Source organism: Benincasa hispida, chromosome 3 (assembly GCF_009727055.1).
Source record: "Benincasa hispida cultivar B227 chromosome 3, ASM972705v1, whole genome shotgun sequence".
Taxonomy (NCBI): Eukaryota; Viridiplantae; Streptophyta; class Magnoliopsida; order Cucurbitales; family Cucurbitaceae; genus Benincasa; species Benincasa hispida.
Window position 1 is genome coordinate 68064370 of NC_052351.1, and position 19139 is coordinate 68083508.

Consider the following 19139-nt stretch of genomic DNA (forward strand, 5'->3'; position numbering starts at 1 on the left):
ATGCCTCTGTTGGCCTTGCTCTGGAAATTTAATTTAAAAAAAAAGGTAATTAATTAATCCATTGCTCTTAGTTTTCTCTTGCGAATGAAGTCGTGGTCGTATGTGACAGCTGCAGTTTTATGTCTGGCGGCCACAGATGGGTAGGTGAGATATTTAATTCCCAAACTATTTATTATTTTATTAATTTCAAAGTCAAATTCTTTTATTTAAGGATAAATTATTTCTCCCTTAATATATATAGCACATTCAATTCTCAAATTTGAATAAGGTCTTTGTTCGCAGAAATTGACAAAAACATGTCATTTTGTTCAGACTTCAATCACATTAAATAAGTTTATATGAAGCTGACCAAATAAGCTTTTAATGCTCATGTATGGGATTGGTGTAGATGTACATTATTAATTTTATTAAGTTCAACACGTGTAGTTCAAATTTCTGACTCTTTTATTGAAGAGCTTAAATAATTGTATTATACTTAGGTTGACAGATATGAAATTAATAGTTTCACTCGTGTATTAACGTTTTAAAGTTTTCAATTTTACAGTATCTATAATTCAATAGGAAAGACATTTAGCTTATAGTTAATATGTCTACCCATTTTCATGGAATAGAGATATCAAAATATGAGTGATTAAAATACAATCATGTGTTTATGGCCTATCTCGCATGAAAACCTGTGTTCTAGAAGAGTGTTTCAGAATTTTACTTTTAAATCAAAGGAGGTTAGATCAAGGCACCAAGGAGTTTCTAGGAGCAATGACTCGTTGAAACTCCATAATGGCAAGGAAACCAAATCATGTGATCCCCTCATTCAACTTCGGGCACCACGAAATGTACCTACCCTGAGAGGTCTACTAACTCTCTAAAACTAGAAGGTCTAGACCAAGAATCATTGGGAACAGGAAAAAAAAAAATTATGAACTTTGGTATTAAGTGACCTATCCATATCCAAAACAACAATCTTACTATATTGTGAAATAATAGGTCCCTTTCCAGCCAAGTGTCAAACCAAACCAAATAATAACGTCCATCCACAATAGAGAATAAAAACCAAGTGCCACAAACTGTCTTGAATTCGAATGATAGCCTGCCAACACTAAGACAAAAAGCTAGATGGACTAACCCACATCTGATACTCGAATCTAACAAAATGTAGGTCTCCATCCAAAATACCCACAAAAAAACAAAAAGGAATAGGGATCAACTATAAGAGCTTCATAACAACAACAATATTCAAAAGGAGTACATTGGACTCCCATAGCACCCTCACAACAAGGGAGATAAACATCAAACTTACATTAGCCTCTTCTACACTATCCATCTTTGGAGTGTAGTAAGTGATCTAACTCATGAGCAACTCGCACGGGAAGCACAAAAACATTGACCCCAAGATATGAAAGCTCTAAAGAATAGATATAATAAGTAGTAACCAACTCATAAAAGACAATACCTTAATCGAAATATTTCTCACATGGATTAGCAACTTGGAAAAAAAAAAAAAAAAACGATAAGCATATAATAGCCTGCTCAAGATAAGAGACAACCCAAGATAATGGCCAGAAAGATAAACCAAAGGAAACCTCATAAATACTAAGAGTCCCTCAAACTTAGCAAGTCAAGTCATATGCCAGCACATAATAGAGAACTCTTACCATCAATGGCAACAAAGCCTTACTAGAACTGGAAACAACATAAAATCCCCTGAACGAAAGCTAAAGAACCTCTGACTCCAACGATAAAAATCATTAAATCGCCAGTTAAATATAAGTTGGTGAGACGAATTTGATCACAATGGTAATGGAAGTGAAAGGAAAAAGCTAGAGAGTCCAACATACAAGACAGTACTTCTATTATAATATCACAAATAGATAATGAGATAATTGGTTTCTTTGTCTCAACCTCCTATAACCAGAAAAATATATTTCCATATACTCATTAATCGAAATAGAATACATGAGAGAAGTGATGCACGTCTAAATCTAACTCATAAATTTATAGGGTATACCAAAAACAAGAAGGGTTTGAAACAAAAAGTCCAATTAGATAGAATTATAGGCCTTTTAGAGATCCACCTTCACTACACCCCTACTCATACTTAAAAAGTTTAACATTTAACAAAATTCCTTAAAAAAATGGAATGGAGACCTACATTTAAATATGTTTGATTTTGTTTTTAACCGACCAAAGTAATTTAAAATGAAATGAATTCAATGTGTGGCACAACACACTTGGACAATGTGATTGGTCAACAACTACCAATGGTGTCATTGTCACTTTATGATATATATATATATAATCCAAACTAATTAACCTTGAGATTTTCAAAATTCACAAGCTTCAAACCTAAATCTAATTCTAGACTTCTAGTGTCATCTTTGCTTGAAACCTTATTAAATTCGTATTTCGTTTGAAAAAATTATAATAATCAAATGAATGCCCAACAAAAAGGTAAAGTTTGAGATATCTTTCTAATTCTAAAATACACGAAATTTTATGTTGGAAATAAAAGGTTAAATTACAATTTCAACCCTTAAAACTTTACAACATAAAAATAGTTTAATGATTGGAAAATTTTTACATAAGTTATATGAATAATATTTCATACTACTTTTCATTGTTTTTCACAAAAGAATGATTTAAGAATGCGAGGAGCCTATACAACAAAATAATATATCATATAATAATGTTGCTTAATTAATGCGGAAGGAAAGCAGTATGTATTACCTATTTTTTGTAAATTTTTTTCACTAAATTGTTAAAATACTATTAAAGGCTACAAGTTTCAAATCTCCGTCACATATGCTATTCAACTAAAAATAGTTCCTAAACTTTAAAGGTTGCATAGAATATTTCTTAAATTTTAAAAAATATTTAATAAATTCTTAAATTTTCAATTTTGTATCTAAGAAGTCTATGAAATATCAATTATTTTTAAATTTCACGAATCTATTAAATACGAAATTAAAATTAAAAGATCTCATTATATATAAAATTAAAAATTTAAGAATCTAATTACATGATTTTCATATATCAAAAAAAAAATTAACTAGATGATTTTAAATTTTAATGACGTTTTGTTATTAGACACAAAATTAAAAGGTTAAATTATAACGAAAAATACGCTTGAACTTTGTACTTTGTTTCAAAAAAAAGGTTCTTTTTAAATATAAAAATATATTTACAAATATTTACACTTTAGAGTAAAAAGTTCCAAAAGTATAAAACACTTTTCACAAAATACTATTCTTTAAAAAAGTCAATAATACCTTTACTATTAATTTTGGATGGAAAACGTTATTATATATATGTTGTTTCACAAATACCTTTGATCTTTCAAAAGTTTTAAAAGTACGTTTAAAATCCTTTTGTTTTTAAAAAAATCTTATTGTTAGTATATGAACATAAATCACTATGAAACACATACACAGATACATATATGAGATATAAATACGATAAGATACGGCGATACGTCAATTCCTAGAATATGGATTGTCGAATACGATAAGAATATGTTTATTTTTTTAAAAAAAAATCTAGGATATGTGTAAATTTAACATAAAGATGATAAATGCAATCCACTTAAAAGCATAAAATGTTAAGTTAATGACAATAATAAAAAAATACAATATAAACACTGAGATATGTAAATACAATAGTTAATTAAAACCAAAAGAAGGTTGATGGCGCACTAGAGTTAGATCAATTATAGAAGAAGATTAGAGGGAGAAGTATGAAAGTAAAATGAAGAATTTCTTCATTTAAATTTTTCGAGATAATTAAATGAGTTATTTTTTGTGTGACTTTGTTGAAGATGATGTTTACATAATTCTAGGGCTTTGTTTGTTTTTTTCCCCTACTTTTAGTTTCGGGTTGGGTAGAGAACTTCTTACATAGGGTTGCTTAGTTTTGAAAGGGGATACGTGTATTCAATATTTAAAAAAATAGCTACGTCAAATCGCGTATCAAATACGTATCTATGAAATATTTGGGAATATTGATATCTCATACTGATTTTTTTGCCTCACATAAAGTATTTGTGCTTCATAGACAAACCGTTGGCATCTCGTTGCAAAAATACCTTTGAACTTTCAAAAGTTGCATTAGTACACTTAACTTTTTTTTAAAAAAAAAAAAAAAAAAAGTTAAAAAATGCACTTAGCGTTTATCTACACCATATTTACGGTCTTCCTCTTCCATTTTCTCTTTCTCCCTCTACTTCAATCTATGATCTAGTACTTTTCTATCTCTTCCACCTCCCTCCTTGTTGCGTCATGGTAATTATTTGACATTTGTTCATCTCCAGAAAAAACTACATCATTCAATTAAGTTATACATACTATAGCAAGAAGAAAGAGAACAATGACACCAACCAAGGAACCTTATTATTTAAATGTTTTACGTTGTATATTAGTAATTGAGCACGTATCAATATGTCATTTCAGTTTAATACACAAAGAGTAAGACAATTGAGAATTAGAGAAACATTGAGAATTGAATAAGAATTTTGAGAACAACTAGTGGGAAGAAAAAGAAAGAACACATGTGCATTACCAATTTTGTTGTAATGGAGACTTTGTTGATCAATTTTTGCGATTCAAACTACCATGTTTATTGTGATTAGTTAAGAAGATTCAAAGTGATAAACAATATATTGCTTTTTCAATCCTTTTTTTATATGATTATCCATGGTTTTGTTGAGTTTTAAGGACAAATTTTGGTTTTAGAATTTGGTTAGAATTTGTTGGATTTTATGTTTCAATTTGAAGCTTTTGTTTATGTTTGATAGTTGAGAAAATTAGGGTAAGAATTTGACAAATTGGAGATAAGCGAAATTATCTATATAAAGAAAAAAAAATGAAGGTATTCATATAAGTTGTTTTAATTTTTTTTTTTCAAACCTAGGATAACTTCAAAAAAATTGGCTATTATAGGTGTATGAGTATTTTTAAACTTGTTTTAAAACATTAAGAGTTAAAGTTATTGAAAGTTTAAGGGTAAGAATGTTCTTAACATAAAATATAAGATTTGGAGTTATTTTTATAATTTAGTCCATTTAAAATTAAGAGATGTATTAACTTAAAAAAAATTAAGAGATATATTGGAAGCATTGAGTTTGTGATAATAGAATATGTTTGAAGAATTGGAATGTAATCAAGATTACTGAGAATCAAATGAGTGTTGAAAAACGTGAGTAATCGAAAACGGAATGAAAATGAGATAATGAAACATGAAAAAGATGATTAGATTGAAAACTGTCGAAAATGAATGAGTCTTATATTACAAATTAGATTTAAAACGGTCAATCCAAACAAAGATTTTTGGATTACATTACATTACAATTTCATCTTATTGGCCACCAACACAAGTTTATTTGATTCAGTGCTCCCGATACCACAGTAAATTCTTTTTTTATCTTAGGTTGATCAACGGCGCACGTAGGATCTGACCCCACCATATCTGTCACGTTTATACGTTTCTGTTCTCGTGATCTCCAGATTCGCAGTTTCGAGATTTTGCCTATTTTTTTGTTTTTCTTTAATGAATAATTTGATGGTAGTTGGGAAGTTCAAAATTGGTGTTTTAAATTCTTTTTGTTGGGATGACAGAATATATATATATATATATTTTTTAAATAAGTCTAAACAAAAGAGTATTAAAATGTAGGGTTATTACAAGTTCATCCAAAGCATCCGTTTGATAAGATTTTTTTTTTTTTGTACGAAAAATTTGTTTTAAGCTATATGTTACTTTCCTCTCGATGATATTATACTATCCTTTTTTTTCATTTTTTTAAAGAATAAATATTTGAATTCTAGTTAAATTCTAAAAAATAAAATTTTAAAAACTAGATATTTGGTTGGTTTCTACATTTTAGGTCATATTTACTAATTTGTAATAAAAAATTATACAATCGTAATGAGATTCCATTAATGAATCAATCATAATAAGCCTCAATTGCAAACGTATTTAGATTGTTTTTTTTTATCATGTTTACTTAGTCATTTTGCAAATGTGATTTGACTACGATTGAGACTCTTTATCTTGCATTATTTGATAACATTGTCTTCTCGTTATTGTTTTCAATTTTAGATGGTGTATGACAGAGCCTGAAACTTATGTCGTTAATAAGTCTCAGACTTGATCAAAAAAATTTTATAATAATGAACCACTCATATCACTACAAAGACGTAGCAACAGTAGTGGTAAGTGCAGGATCGAACCACAGAGAAGTGAATAATTGATTTCTTTTTGGATTAGATTTAACCATGAAAAAACAGTAAAAACGGGGTTTTGGGTTTTGGTTTTGATATTGAAAACATGCAAGAAAGATAAATTGCAAGGGATATACAAAACGGTAATGAATTCATCTAGTTCTCGGATCAAGTAGTCATTCAATGTAAATTAAATCATTGTTTTTTTGCCGAAATCTCATGTATTCGAATTATGCATGCATAACTGCCCAATCGATGCGGCTTAACTAATCTCCGCAAAGGCCGAAAATCAATTAATCTGAACCAATCGAGCGTCTTAATTCGTAATTAGAAACACATGAATTAAGAATAATGATTCAACTATGTTGATTAAGTGTCAAGAAAATCATGTTCAAATAATCAATTTATTCTTTAAATCTGGATTAAACATGCGATGCAAATATTCAAGGTCAGCCTATACACTTAAACATGCTCATCTAATCAATGCTACAAGGGTAAATTCAAAGCATAGACGATTACAAGGATATATGCAAGCTTGAACTTAACTAACTAAGACATGCGATCATGATAGAGGCGTCAATCCAACACACAAAAGCAAATCTAAATCATGCAAGATTCAAAGAAAAACATAATTCTAGATTAAAGCAAAAATTTAGATAGAAAACTCATTAAAAGACAAGAATGCTTGATCCAATAACTAAACAAAAGATTACCTCATCGATTCATAGACAAACCAATGGGTTACACTCCAGAACACGTCCATAATCCGAAAATAAAATAAAAACTAACCTAAGGATATTGAAAACATAAAGGAAAAGGAAGAAGTCAAGGCCTCTCCTCAACCTCCATTAAAGAACAATACAATTTTAACATGTTTCGACCTAAAACCGAAGAGAAATATTAATCAGGGCAGCATCGCAACGCTAAAGCGGCTGAAGGGGAGAGTCAAGGCAGAAGTCCAACACTCACTCGTGCCGCGCTTTGCACTTCGTCCGTCAAAGTTCGTAGCGTTGCAACGCTGATAGGGAGCATTGCAACGCTACCTATTCTGTCACACAACGTTGGGTTGGAGTGTCAAGCGGCGTTGCAACGATGGCGCTGATGAATCTCCGGAGCGTTGTGACCCTAGGAGTAATGTTGCAACACTCCCTTACATCACGATCTACTGCCTCCAAGTGTTGCATGAGCGTCAGACCTAGGAAAATTACGAATGTTGTGATGCTCCGGTAGGGGCATTTTGGTCTTTTTAATTTCTTTGAAGCCCGAATGCTCAAATCAACTTCAAATTGCTTCAAATTAACCCCGATCGGCTTCAAATTCCCAATTCTACCTCTTGGTTGCTCGATACCTACAAAATAAGGAAAATAAACACATAAAATCTACTAACGAGTCCGAATTAAGCTAGAAATAATAGCTCTTTTTGAGAACTTTCAGTGTATTTGCAACCATTATATATAACTTAGTCACTTTATTGTCTATTTTGCATCACATTTGGAAAATGAAAATTTCCTTCAAAACATTATATGTATAGTTTTAATAGAATAACTACTTCTTCATTTATTAACATGACTCCGACCTCAATTATTAAATATTGGAATATTCACTTCAGAAAATGATATTATATTATTTGGTTGAAATTGATTTTTTTTCACAGAAACATCTGCTCGTATGTTTTATTCAATCTCAAAAGATATTAGATAACTATTCATCACAATGTTTCAAACTTTCTACAAGAGCATAACAAGTTTGATATATGCTTATTAGTTTATAAGCATTTATTAATTTAAAATATGTGCAACTATCGATGCAAGATAAAAACAATAAACACTAATTGATTTAAGCAACTTCAGGTATATTAAAGAAAATTAGCTTTGTTGAAATGCCTTGAATCTGTTTGTTGGTGCTTCGTATAACCAAGTACGGGGTCTCGCTGCCCTTGAAACCTATTCAGATTTTGTATTCAACATATTTATTTATTTGCAGTTATTTACGATTATGACCCTAGGATTTAGAGTAGAGTACTATATAAACTCTCTAACCCTAGAGGCGCTATTTTTTTTTTTAATGTAATTTCTGAAAATATTCTCTCAAATACCGTGGACGTAGCTAACATATTGTTAATGAATCACGTATATCTGTGTGTCGATCTTCTTTATCACTACGTTTCTTTTTTATGTTATTTAATTGTCGTTTTCGTAACTAGCTTTAGAAAGAATAATTAGCAATTATGCATAATTTACAAATAATTATTGCAAAAGTTGAATGTGCACTTAATTAAAAAGGAATCTTGGTAAAGTAAAAAAGATGAAAAGTTCATTAATCCTTTACCACAAACATTCCACCAAATAAAAGTCTAATAACGATGCAACTAAGGGGCGAAAAGGATAATAAGACGAAAAATGGGGACGTTGATGTAAAATCGAAGCAAAAAAATGATTCTTTTCTTTTCGTGTCTACAACGGCGGCTGAAGTGGCTGAGTGCCATTTGCCGACGACGAAGGTGTTTGGTGAGCGACCACACAACGGTTTAAAATCACACTGAATCTCTAAAATCTCCCTTCATTTCCACCCCATTTTGAAGAAGAAGAGGCATAGGTTTGTGCTCTTTCTGTTTTTCTGCTAACATTTAAGACGCTTACTATGATCATTGATTTGGGTTTTAATTTTTGTGGGGTTTGATTCTTTTTCTTATTCAATGTTTTGAAAATGATCGGGTGGAGCTAGATTTGCTGATCGTTACTGAATTAGTTCGAGAATTTTGGTGTTGGATGGGGTTGATATTCGTTTATAGAGAATCGGATCCGTGAATTGGAGTGGATTCCTTGTAATCTCACTTTTGTTTTGTTTTGTTTTGTTTTTTTTTTTTCGTTTCTTGGGCTCTTTTTGTTAACTTTGACGGAATTTTTTACAGTACTTTGTTTCCCTTTTGCATGCTTTTTTCTTTTCCCCCTGTTTTGGATTAAGTTTCTTCTCAGGCCAGGCTGCTGCCTTTAATTGAATCTTGTAGTGCAAATTGAGTTGTGATTCTTTCTGTTCCATTCGATTTTGATAATTAGGTTTCTTGTCCAGAAGGTACTAAACAGCATAAAAGATGGAATCTGGATCATGGCATATTGAGAAAAGAACTTCTTCTCTTCGAAATGACTCTTTTACAGGAGAAGAGAATGTGCCGGAAACTGGCTGTCTTTCCATTATTGTGCTTGGAGCATCTGGAGATCTTGCTAAAAAGAAGACTTTTCCAGCTCTCTTCCACCTTTTTGTCCAGGTTTGTTTATTTTTATTTTATTTAATTGGCTCTCCCTTTTGTATTGAAGAGTAGAATAGATCATAACTTAACGTAGGTGGTAATAATTCATGCATTCAATGATTCAAATACCACTTCCAATATGCCTATTTTTATAAGGATTTCTCAAGGAGTAATTTGGTTGTTTGGTTGTTTGATTGTTATAAAGGTTTTTGAAAGAGCATCTGACAACATGAATGAGTCCTTAGCTACTAGATAGTATCTCTTTGCACTTATTTCTCTGATGGTTTATTCAATTTGACTACCTGAGTGTTTTCCTTTTCCATTGTACAATTGATACTCTCGGTTACTATTTAATAGTGCTTTATGATCTAACTCTTTTATTCTTTTTCTTTTTATCAATTGTTATTCTTAGGGATTCCTGCAATCAAATGAAGTTCACATTTTTGGTTATGCGAGGTCGAAAATTTCTGATGATGATCTAAGAAACCGCATACGTGGGTGAGATATGGAACCCTCTCTATTTCTACTCTTAATGTCATTCTCTATTTGATCGAGTCAACTTACTTGAGTCATTGATTTTTTCTTGCAATGAGTATATACTCACTACGGGTTGCTCAATGTGAATAATGATTGCAGATATCTTGTCCAAGGCAAAACTACTGACTCAGAGCAGTTAGAAGAAGTATCCAAGTTTCTGCAGTTGGTTAGTGTCTCTCAATTTACACATTATTATTGTGTTAGTATTGGTATGTACTCACTAGATTCATACATATGCATAAATGCAATAATTTCTACAGATCAAATATGTAAGTGGTTCGTATGATTCTGCGGAGGGTTTTCAGAAGTTGGATAAGGAAATCTCAGAGCATGAGATTTCCAAAAATAGTACAGAGGGATCATCTCGCAGGCTGTTCTATTTTGCACTTCCTCCTTCGGTATATCCATCTGTCTGCAAGATGATCAAGCATTATTGCATGAATAAATGTAAGTTTAAGTGCAGATTATTTTCATGGTTGGCATTCGTCTATATCTGAATACTGATTATTATAGAATGTTTAATCTGTTTTTAGCTGATCTTGGTGGATGGACCCGGATTGTTGTGGAGAAACCTTTCGGCAAGGACTTGGCATCTGCGGAGAAGTTAAGTTCCCAGATTGGAGAACTGTTTGATGAACCACAAATTTACCGTATAGATCACTATCTGGGGAAGGAATTGGTTCAAAACCTGGTAATGTTAACTGTAACTAAGATATTATTGGTTGTCTCTGATTCTGAAAATGGCAGTCTTAAATATGTTCTTGCATAATTTGAATTTTCAGTTGGTACTTCGTTTCGCAAACCGCTTTTTCTTGCCCCTTTGGAACCGTGACAACATTGATAATGTTCAGGTGAGAGTTCAGTTCATTACTTAATTTTATATGATCATCTACAAGACACTTGCAATAAATTCGAGGCTGCTGAAGTACAATCGATTTGAAAGTTCAAGCATGGTTGCTTTTTTTTCTTTTTTCTTCTTTTAAAGTTGTGTACTAATGCTTGTTTTTTCTTTTCCCCCTGCATTTTGTTCCCTTGTAGATCGTGTTCAGGGAGGATTTTGGTACTGAGGGGCGTGGTGGATATTTTGATGAATATGGGTATGATCTTTGTCCTTTGATTTACTCTACTAAGCATCTGAAAATTTTATGTGCGAAGTTAAACACTTTCACTGTGTGCTATATATATATATATATATGAAAATTTGGGGCATGTTTGGAAGTGATTTAGGAAGGACAGAGATCACTTTTGTTCGTGCCTAAAATTAGTTTATGTGATTTTCGTTTTAGGATAGGAGGTGATTCCCAAATAATTTTTAGTAAGTGATTGTGAGCGATTTTGTTTCTAAATGGCTATTATATCAAATTAAAAAAAAAAAAAAAAGAGCTCCTCACATTTCACTTTATCTTGTTTTAAAATTATGTGAATAATTATTTTTTTTTCTTCTAAATATTTCTCTCTTCATCATAATTTATCGCTAGTTTTTCTTGCTCTCTCCGATTTTTCTCTCTATATTTATATAATCTCTAGTTTAAACTTTATTCTCCCCTAAATTTTTATCCGTTTTCTTTCACTTTTTTTCTCTCACCAATATTCTAAAATTCTTTCTAACTTTTGTCCTCTTTAAATTTTGTTCCCCTCTCTAAAATTTTTCTTTCTCAAATTTTTATTGTCCTAATTTTTTGTCTCTGTGACTTTTTTTTTTAGTTTTTAGATAACCTGATTTTTTCTTTTAAATTTTTTTAAAAAAAACCGTGAAAAACCAAATTTGATAGATTTTTGATAAAATAAATAAAATAAAATAAAACCCAAATTTGAAAAAAAATCCACGGGAATGAAGGTTTAATTTAACTATTTATAGAACAAATTTAGATTTCAAATCTTGATTTGATTTTTTTTTTAAAAAAAATTAGATAATGATTTTTTCTTTTAAATTAAAAAAAAAAGGTGAAAAACCAAATTTGATAGATTTTTTTTCAATTAAAAAATCAAATAAAACCCAAAATTTAAACCAAATCCATGATAAAGTAAAGTATTTAAAATGAGATTTTTTAATTGATTTAATTATCAAATTACCCAAAATAAATCCTATATAACCATCATCTAAAATGGGGCAAAAGGAGAAAACATGTTTTCTCCCCTATACTCTTTTAGATAGTATAGATTTAAACTTAGAAAAAAAAACAACGTGAAAAACCAAATTTGATAGATTTTTTTTTAAAAATTAAAAAATCAAATAAAACCCAAAATTTAAACCAAATCCGTGATAAAGTAAAGTATTTAAAATGAGATTTTTTTAATTGATTTAATTATCAAATTATCCAAAATAATCTATATAACCATCATCTGAAAGGGGGCAAAAGGAGAAAACGAATGTTTCTCCCCCATAGCCCGTTTTAGATAGTATAGATGATTACTCTAGAATCACTTTTGAAAACAAACATTAGCTATGAAAAATACTCTTAATTAAATTAAAAGCTCTTTTACTAGTGTGGAATTAAGATTAAAATAATTTGTAATAGAATACTTTTACAAAAGTAATAATTATTAAGTTATTTAGGTTTAAACCACTTATTTTAAGGTCACCTTACTTCTATACATACCTTAATTATTCAAAATCACACATCACTTTTTAAAAGTGTGGAATCAAATATTAAAATCATGGAAAAAGTACCTTTTTGGTCTCTAGATATTGAGTCTAAGCTTCAATTTGATTTATAGGTTTCGAAATGTTACACTTTTACCCCTGTGTTTTAAGTTTAAATTTTCATTTGGTCCTTAGGTTTTAAAACATTACATTCTTACACTTAAGTTATGAGTTTAGTTTTCATTTGATCCATTGGTTTCAATATTTTACACTTTTACCCTTGAGTTTTTACTAATGCTCACTTTGGTCTTCATTGTTAACTTTCAATTAATTAATTTAAAATAATAACGATCTGAAGATTTTTAATTAATTTTAATAGTGATGGAAAATTAATGAAAACTAATTTAATATAATCCATTAACTCTTTTAAATTAATTAATATACATTAACACCAAGAACTGATAGTGACTATGTAGTGAAAAATCAAGGTTAGAAGTGTGAACTTTGGAATCTAGGAAACCAAATAAAGAAAAACAAACTTAAAACTCAAGGGTGACAAATATAAAAATTTGAAATCTAGGGACTAAATAGAATTTAAACTCAAAACTTAGTAGTAAAAGTGTAACATTTTGATTCCTATGGACCAAATGGAAACTATACCAAAGCCTAGGGACTAAAAATGTACTTCTTGCTAAAATATTTAAATGAATACCCAACTTTAATAAATCAATTATAAACCAATCATTTTCACTAAATCACTCTCAAACATATCCTTACTAATCGTACTCATTCAAGTTCTGTTTTTGTAGGATTATTCGTGATATCATTCAAAACCATCTATTACAGGTGAGAAGCTGATCTTGACTCAAAATATTTTTGGATCCTAAAGAGCTGAAAATGAAATGAGTTTCATTTATCCTCTACTTGTGTTCTTAAATATTTGTCTGGTCCAATTCTAATGACTTAGATCCCGTTTGGTAACTATTTGGTTTTTGGTTTTTAGTTTTTGAAAATTAAGTGTACAAACACCCATCTCACCCTTAAATTTCTTGCTTTGTTATCTACTTCTTACCCATGTTTTAAAAAATCAAGCCAAATTTGAAAACTAAAAAAAGTAGGCCCATTTTGGTAACCATTTTGTTTTTTGTTTTCGAAAATTAAGCCTATAGACACTACTTTCAACTCCAAATCTCTTCCTTTGTTATCAACTTTTTACCAATGGTTTAAAAAACCAAGCTAAATTTTAGAAACTAAAAAGAGTAGCTTAACTTGTTTTTATTTTTGAAATTTGGCTAAGAATTCAACTATTATACTTAAGAAAGATGCAAATCATTGTAAGCAATGAGAAGGAAATATGCTTCATTTTCAAGAACCAAAAACAAAAAATGAAATGGTTATCAAACGGGGCCGTAGTTGATAAAAATTTGTTTTTGTTTTTGGAACTTGCCTAAGAATTCTACTCTTGTACTAAAAAAAGATGCAAACCATTGAAAGAAAATGTGGGGAAATTAGCTTAATTTTCAAAAACCAAACACAAAAAATGAAGGGTCCCGTTTGATAACCATTTGGTTTTTGGTTTTTTTTTTCAAAATTAAGCCTATAGATACTATTTCCATCTCCAAATTTCTTCATTTGTTATCTACTTTTTAGTTTTTCAAAAACCAAGCCAAAATTAGAAAATTAAAAAAATAGCTTTTAAAAACTTGTCTTTGTTTTTGGAATTTAGCTGAGAGTTCAACCATGGTACTTAAAGAAAAATGCAAATCATCGTAGGAAATGAGGAGGAAATAAGCTTAATTTTCATAAACCAAAAACAAAAAAACGAAATAATTACCAAATAGGATCGAGATGGTTACCAAACTGGGCCTGGTAATCAACTAATGTTCCCTTTGGAGACCTGCATTCTACCAAACTAAGAGCGTTTTATTATCAAACTAAATGCCCGTAATATATCTTGCATGCATATATTATCATATAGAGCCTTTGCGGGAAAAAAAAAAGGTATAACCGTAGAAGTATATTAAAGAAAGTACTGAACATAAATATATATAAAAATATAAGTATATTAAAAAAAGTAGGCAATATTTCTAAAACATAGAAATGTATATCGATATTCAAATTAAATGCAAATACAATACAATTAAGAGGGTTTTTTTATTTTTATTTATTTATTTTTTAAATAGTTAAAATTTTAAATTAGATTACATTTGTAATAAATAGAACATCATAATCATCTTAATATGTCGAATTTGAATGTCTGTTTGATTCAACTAATATCTCACCTTCAAGTAAAATAGAATAAATTTTATTTGAGTACTTCCATTATTAAATTTATTAATAAGTAATTTATTATCTTTTGTGACAAAGACATCCAACGTGTCTTAAATTTTGTAATTGGGACTTGTTCCCACAATGTTCCTAAAATTTTTTAGTTTCGGTTTATTGTTGCACTAGTAGAAGATTCAACTTTGACTCAACTATCTACCGCTGTTTTTTTTTTCAACTATCTACTACTTTTGCCCTTTTAAAAGTTCTTAATATATACATATATTTTGCTGCCCTCTCAGGTTCTTTGTTTGGTTGCTATGGAAAAACCTATTTCCCTCAAACCCGAGCACATCCGAGATGAGAAAGTAAAGGTAGGAATTCAAACTGAAAAAAAAATCTTATTCTATATTTAACCCACATTTATGATATAAATAAATAAATAAAATCTTATAAGATTTATATTTATACTTATTTCTCAAGTTCCTCAAGAGTGCTGTTGAATTTGGGTCACCTCTTTTTACTCTCTAATGCCATTGGCCATTTTCGGTACAGGTTCTTCAGTCAGTGCTGCCAATTAAGGATGAAGAGGTAGTTCTTGGGCAATATGAAGGTTACAGAGATGATCCTACTGTTCCTGATCACTCAAACACACCAACTTTTGCAACTATGGTGTTGAGGATTCATAATGAAAGATGGGAGGGTAAGATTACTATTCAAAGTTTTAATCCCCTCTCATTTACAGTTTGGCTTGTAGTCATTCTCTTTTACATATTTTAGGACAAGTTACATCGTTTTCAGGTGGGCTTTTTATGATTGTGTAGTCTCTGGATTCTTAATTAAATATTGTAAAGTTAACGTTCTTTCATGTGTGTATATATATTTAAGGTGTCCCATTTATAATGAAGGCTGGAAAAGCATTGAGCTCAAGAAAGGCAGAAATTCGAGTTCAGTTCAAGGATGTTCCGGGTGACATTTTCAGATGTAAGACCTTCGATCTAAAGTTCCAGAGTATAATCTATATCATAATGGTTCTTCTCACTTGTGTACTCGTATAGGCTTGGTCCTTGATGTTTTGTCGCAAATGTATAAGATACACCATCAAAACTGAACCTGCTTTTGTTTAGTTGCTCGAAATTGATCAAGGTTCATGATGCAGGCAAAAAGCAAGGGAGGAATGAGTTTGTGATTCGCTTGCAACCTTCGGAGGCCATGTACATGAAGCTTACGGTATGGAAACAATTCTTATAAGCTAACCTCATCATTAAATGTTTGTGTTCTTAGTGCTTGAAAGGGCATCTAGTGGAGAGATTATTGGAAATGCCAATTTGTAATTGGAATATAAACTCTAGGCTACAACTTAGTTGCATCTTCTGTTTGTGGCTTAACTTCTGAAAACTGCCAATGTCCATGACTCCCTGAAACTAGCATTCCGATTGGACTCAAATCAAAGATATCAATTCGTTATGATTCGTTATGTATATTTGTGCAGAGTGGATTAGTCCAATCTCATATGGAAATATCTCGACTGCCCTGGTTGAAAACACTTAACAAGACAACCCTGTTCATGAGTTCTATTACTTATCTTATTTGCTGTGGACTTTGCAGGTCAAGAAACCTGGACTGGAAATGTCAACTGTACAGAGTGAATTAGACTTGTCGTATCGCCAACGTTATCAGGGTGTTACAATTCCAGAGGCATACGAGCGTCTTATCCTCGACACGTAAGACCTATCCTTTATCCTCTAACATTCGTGGTAGAATTCATTAATCACGTTAAGCACCCTTGCAGAATAAGGGGCGACCAGCAGCATTTCGTTCGTAGAGATGAGCTGAAGGTAATGGCTTAACACATTAAAGAATTACAAATCATCTGATTCTTGGTGACTTTTTGCTCACAAACAGTTTTATTATATCCAGGCTGCCTGGGAGATCTTCACGCCATTGCTGCACAGAATCGACAACGGTGAGCTGAAGTCGCTTCCATACAAACCAGGGAGCCGTGGTCCAGCTGAGGCTGACGAGCTACTGGAAAAGGCTGGTTATGTTCAAACCCATGGCTACATTTGGATCCCTCCCACATTGTAGAAAATATTATTTGATTTCTGTTGTTGATGTAAAAGCCTGATCTGCAACAGTACAGAGTGGGTATATGAGTTTGCTATTTATCATCGATCCAAAATAAGGATTTAGTGTGGCGTGTATAAAACAATACTGAAGTTTTAAATCCAGTGGCAATAATCATAATTCTCCTTCCACTTTAAGAGTCTTCCAGTTCGTCATTTTTTAAGAGTCCAATATTGAAGCTTATAAGCTACAATGTCGAAATAGTAGTTGGTTAGTAAAGTTTGTGTTTCTAGAATTTCTATGCAACATTTAGTGGAGATTTAAATGAGATTCAAGACGTGATAAAGAGTGATGTCTGTGTGTTTGCATTGATATTCGCTTTGTGTGGCTAATTTTGTATGGAGATCTTAGTCAGCGTTGGATGTCACGAGAGATATTATGTTTACCAAAAGAGAGTGAAAATTCAAAGGCATTCGACGATGTTCGGAGATTGGGGAGGACCGAATTCAATATTCGGTAAGCGGGTAAGGAAGGAAGGGGGGATGAAGCGCAAAGCTGAAGGGGTTGATGTGGAGGGCCAAGCTGAGATTTGGATGGTGAAGAAAAATAAGAATGAGGTTATGTAGAGCTCTGATTTTGTATCAGTGGACACTGCTGCTCAGCAGCCCTACTGATGACAATGAAACTTGTGCGTTGGAACGTCCGGGGCATAGGAAACCCAAGGACATTTAAAGGATGTTATTCGTTGTAATCATCCCAAGTGGTTATCCCTACTAAAACAAGATGTGAGCAGGCGAGAATTGAAAGCATGAAGAGGGGTATTTAGTTTGACAGTTGTTTTATTGTGGATGGTAGGGGCCGAGCGGGAGGATGTATTATGTGGAAAGAGGAAGTGGAGGTGACTATCCGATCTTTTTCTCATAATCGTATAGATTGAGGTGACAGTTGATTCAAGATTAAAAGACACTTCGATGGTTCTATAGCTTTAGCCCATATTGGATAATTCATCGACTATGTTGGAAATTTACCGATTGTCTTTATAATTTTTCTAAGGCAGTTTCTAGTTTTTACAATTGTCGTAAGTATTGTTTTAACATTTGTCTCAGACAAGTCGTTATCTTGCATAATATTTTTTCTTTCCTAATCTAAATTCATTTGTGGAATGTTTTTTATTTTCTAAACTGGAAAATCTTAACAGCAGTATTTTGATCGATATTTTCTTTTTTATGGTGGATATTATTTTGTCAAAAAGGGAAAATATTTTCTAGACATTCTTTCCTTATTAGGCCACGATTTTATAAGAAGTTTTTTGGCCCTCTCCTAGGGCTACCAGTTTTGTTAATCAGGCAAGACATGTTTTGTTCTACAACCATATTGTGCATTATTGTATTCTTGCTTATTGCTCACTATTCTATTGTGTGAGTTCTTCAACCGTTGAATGTAACACATTTAGATTATCATAAGCTTAGGGGGAGCCTAAGCCATTTCCACTGGAGAAGGGGTTCTCGGTCTTGGGGGAGCCTAAAATTCAGCTTCGGAGAAAAAGTTCTCCATCTTAGGAAGATTCTAAGATTCATCAGTGAATGGAGTTCGATGACTGGAGGAAAGATATCATCAGGAGAGAATCTTACTCATCGTTAGAAGCCAAGTTGCTTAACATTAATATTATCAAACTTAGGGGGAGCCTAAGTACGCTTGACAAGAAGTCTCACATCTAGGAGGAGCCTAGTTGATCAATGAGCTGAACTCTACATGAGTTACTGTAGTGGTCGTGTATTACAAATAAGTACTACATTGTAAACTGTTTAACTTTTTAACAATAGTGAATTATCTTTCTTAGGCACATTGTACCCTAGACGTAGGTAGTTTATCATTGAACTAGGTCACCAGCTTTTGTGTGCCTTTACTTGTTAGTATTTTTGTTGCTACAAAGCTTGTCAGTGCTTTCCGTTTAACATTCGTATTTTAAGTGGGCAATCATTCTATTGCCTTTTTAATTGGTATCAAAGCAGGTCACCTTCACCTTAAGTGCTTCAATTATGGATGAGATCAAAGAAGGTGGCTCTATCACTCGTCCTCTGGTTCTAATGACAACCTTTCTGAAGTTGATAGATAGCAAAACTTGGAAGGTTGTGATCTCTGGGTGATCTCATCCCACCATTAAAACTGATGATGGAAAGGAAATCTTGAAGCCAGAATCTCAGTGGTTTGGAGAAGAAGTTGAAGC

At 31.6% G+C, this 19139-nt stretch overlaps 1 protein-coding gene across 3 annotated transcripts; it reads left to right on the forward strand.

Annotated features, from left to right (window-relative positions):
- The first annotated feature begins 8608 nt into the window (after positions 1–8608).
- Positions 8609–17109, forward strand: LOC120073811 (glucose-6-phosphate 1-dehydrogenase, cytoplasmic isoform). 3 transcript variants are annotated; one of them, XM_039026666.1, is made up of 16 exons: positions 8609–8807; positions 9269–9477; positions 9872–9957; positions 10096–10162; positions 10257–10443; positions 10530–10687; positions 10779–10847; positions 11035–11093; positions 13390–13426; positions 15148–15219; positions 15401–15548; positions 15734–15829; positions 16005–16075; positions 16454–16569; positions 16638–16683; positions 16766–17109. In XM_039026666.1, the coding sequence occupies exons 2-16, from the start codon at positions 9304–9306 to the stop codon at positions 16931–16933; spliced, it is 1554 nt and encodes a 517-aa protein (XP_038882594.1). In that variant the 5' UTR covers positions 8609–8807; positions 9269–9303; the 3' UTR covers positions 16934–17109. The 3 variants fall into 3 exon arrangements, with proteins under 3 accessions (XP_038882594.1, XP_038882595.1, XP_038882596.1); XM_039026667.1 differs by having other exon boundaries at positions 9282–9477; XM_039026668.1 differs by having other exon boundaries at positions 9285–9477.
- The last annotated feature ends 2030 nt before the right edge of the window (positions 17110–19139 follow it).

Excerpts from the sequence above, each read along its gene's own strand:
- LOC120073811 (XM_039026666.1), top strand. The coding sequence starts at position 9,304 with ATGGAATCTGGATCATGGCATATTGAGAAAAGAACTTCTTCTCTTCGA. Across the intron at positions 10,444-10,529 it reads GCATTATTGCATGAATAAAT|CTGATCTTGGTGGATGGACC; the intron begins GTAAGTTTAAGT and ends ATCTGTTTTTAG. Across the intron at positions 10,688-10,778 it reads AGGAATTGGTTCAAAACCTG|TTGGTACTTCGTTTCGCAAA; the intron begins GTAATGTTAACT and ends TTGAATTTTCAG.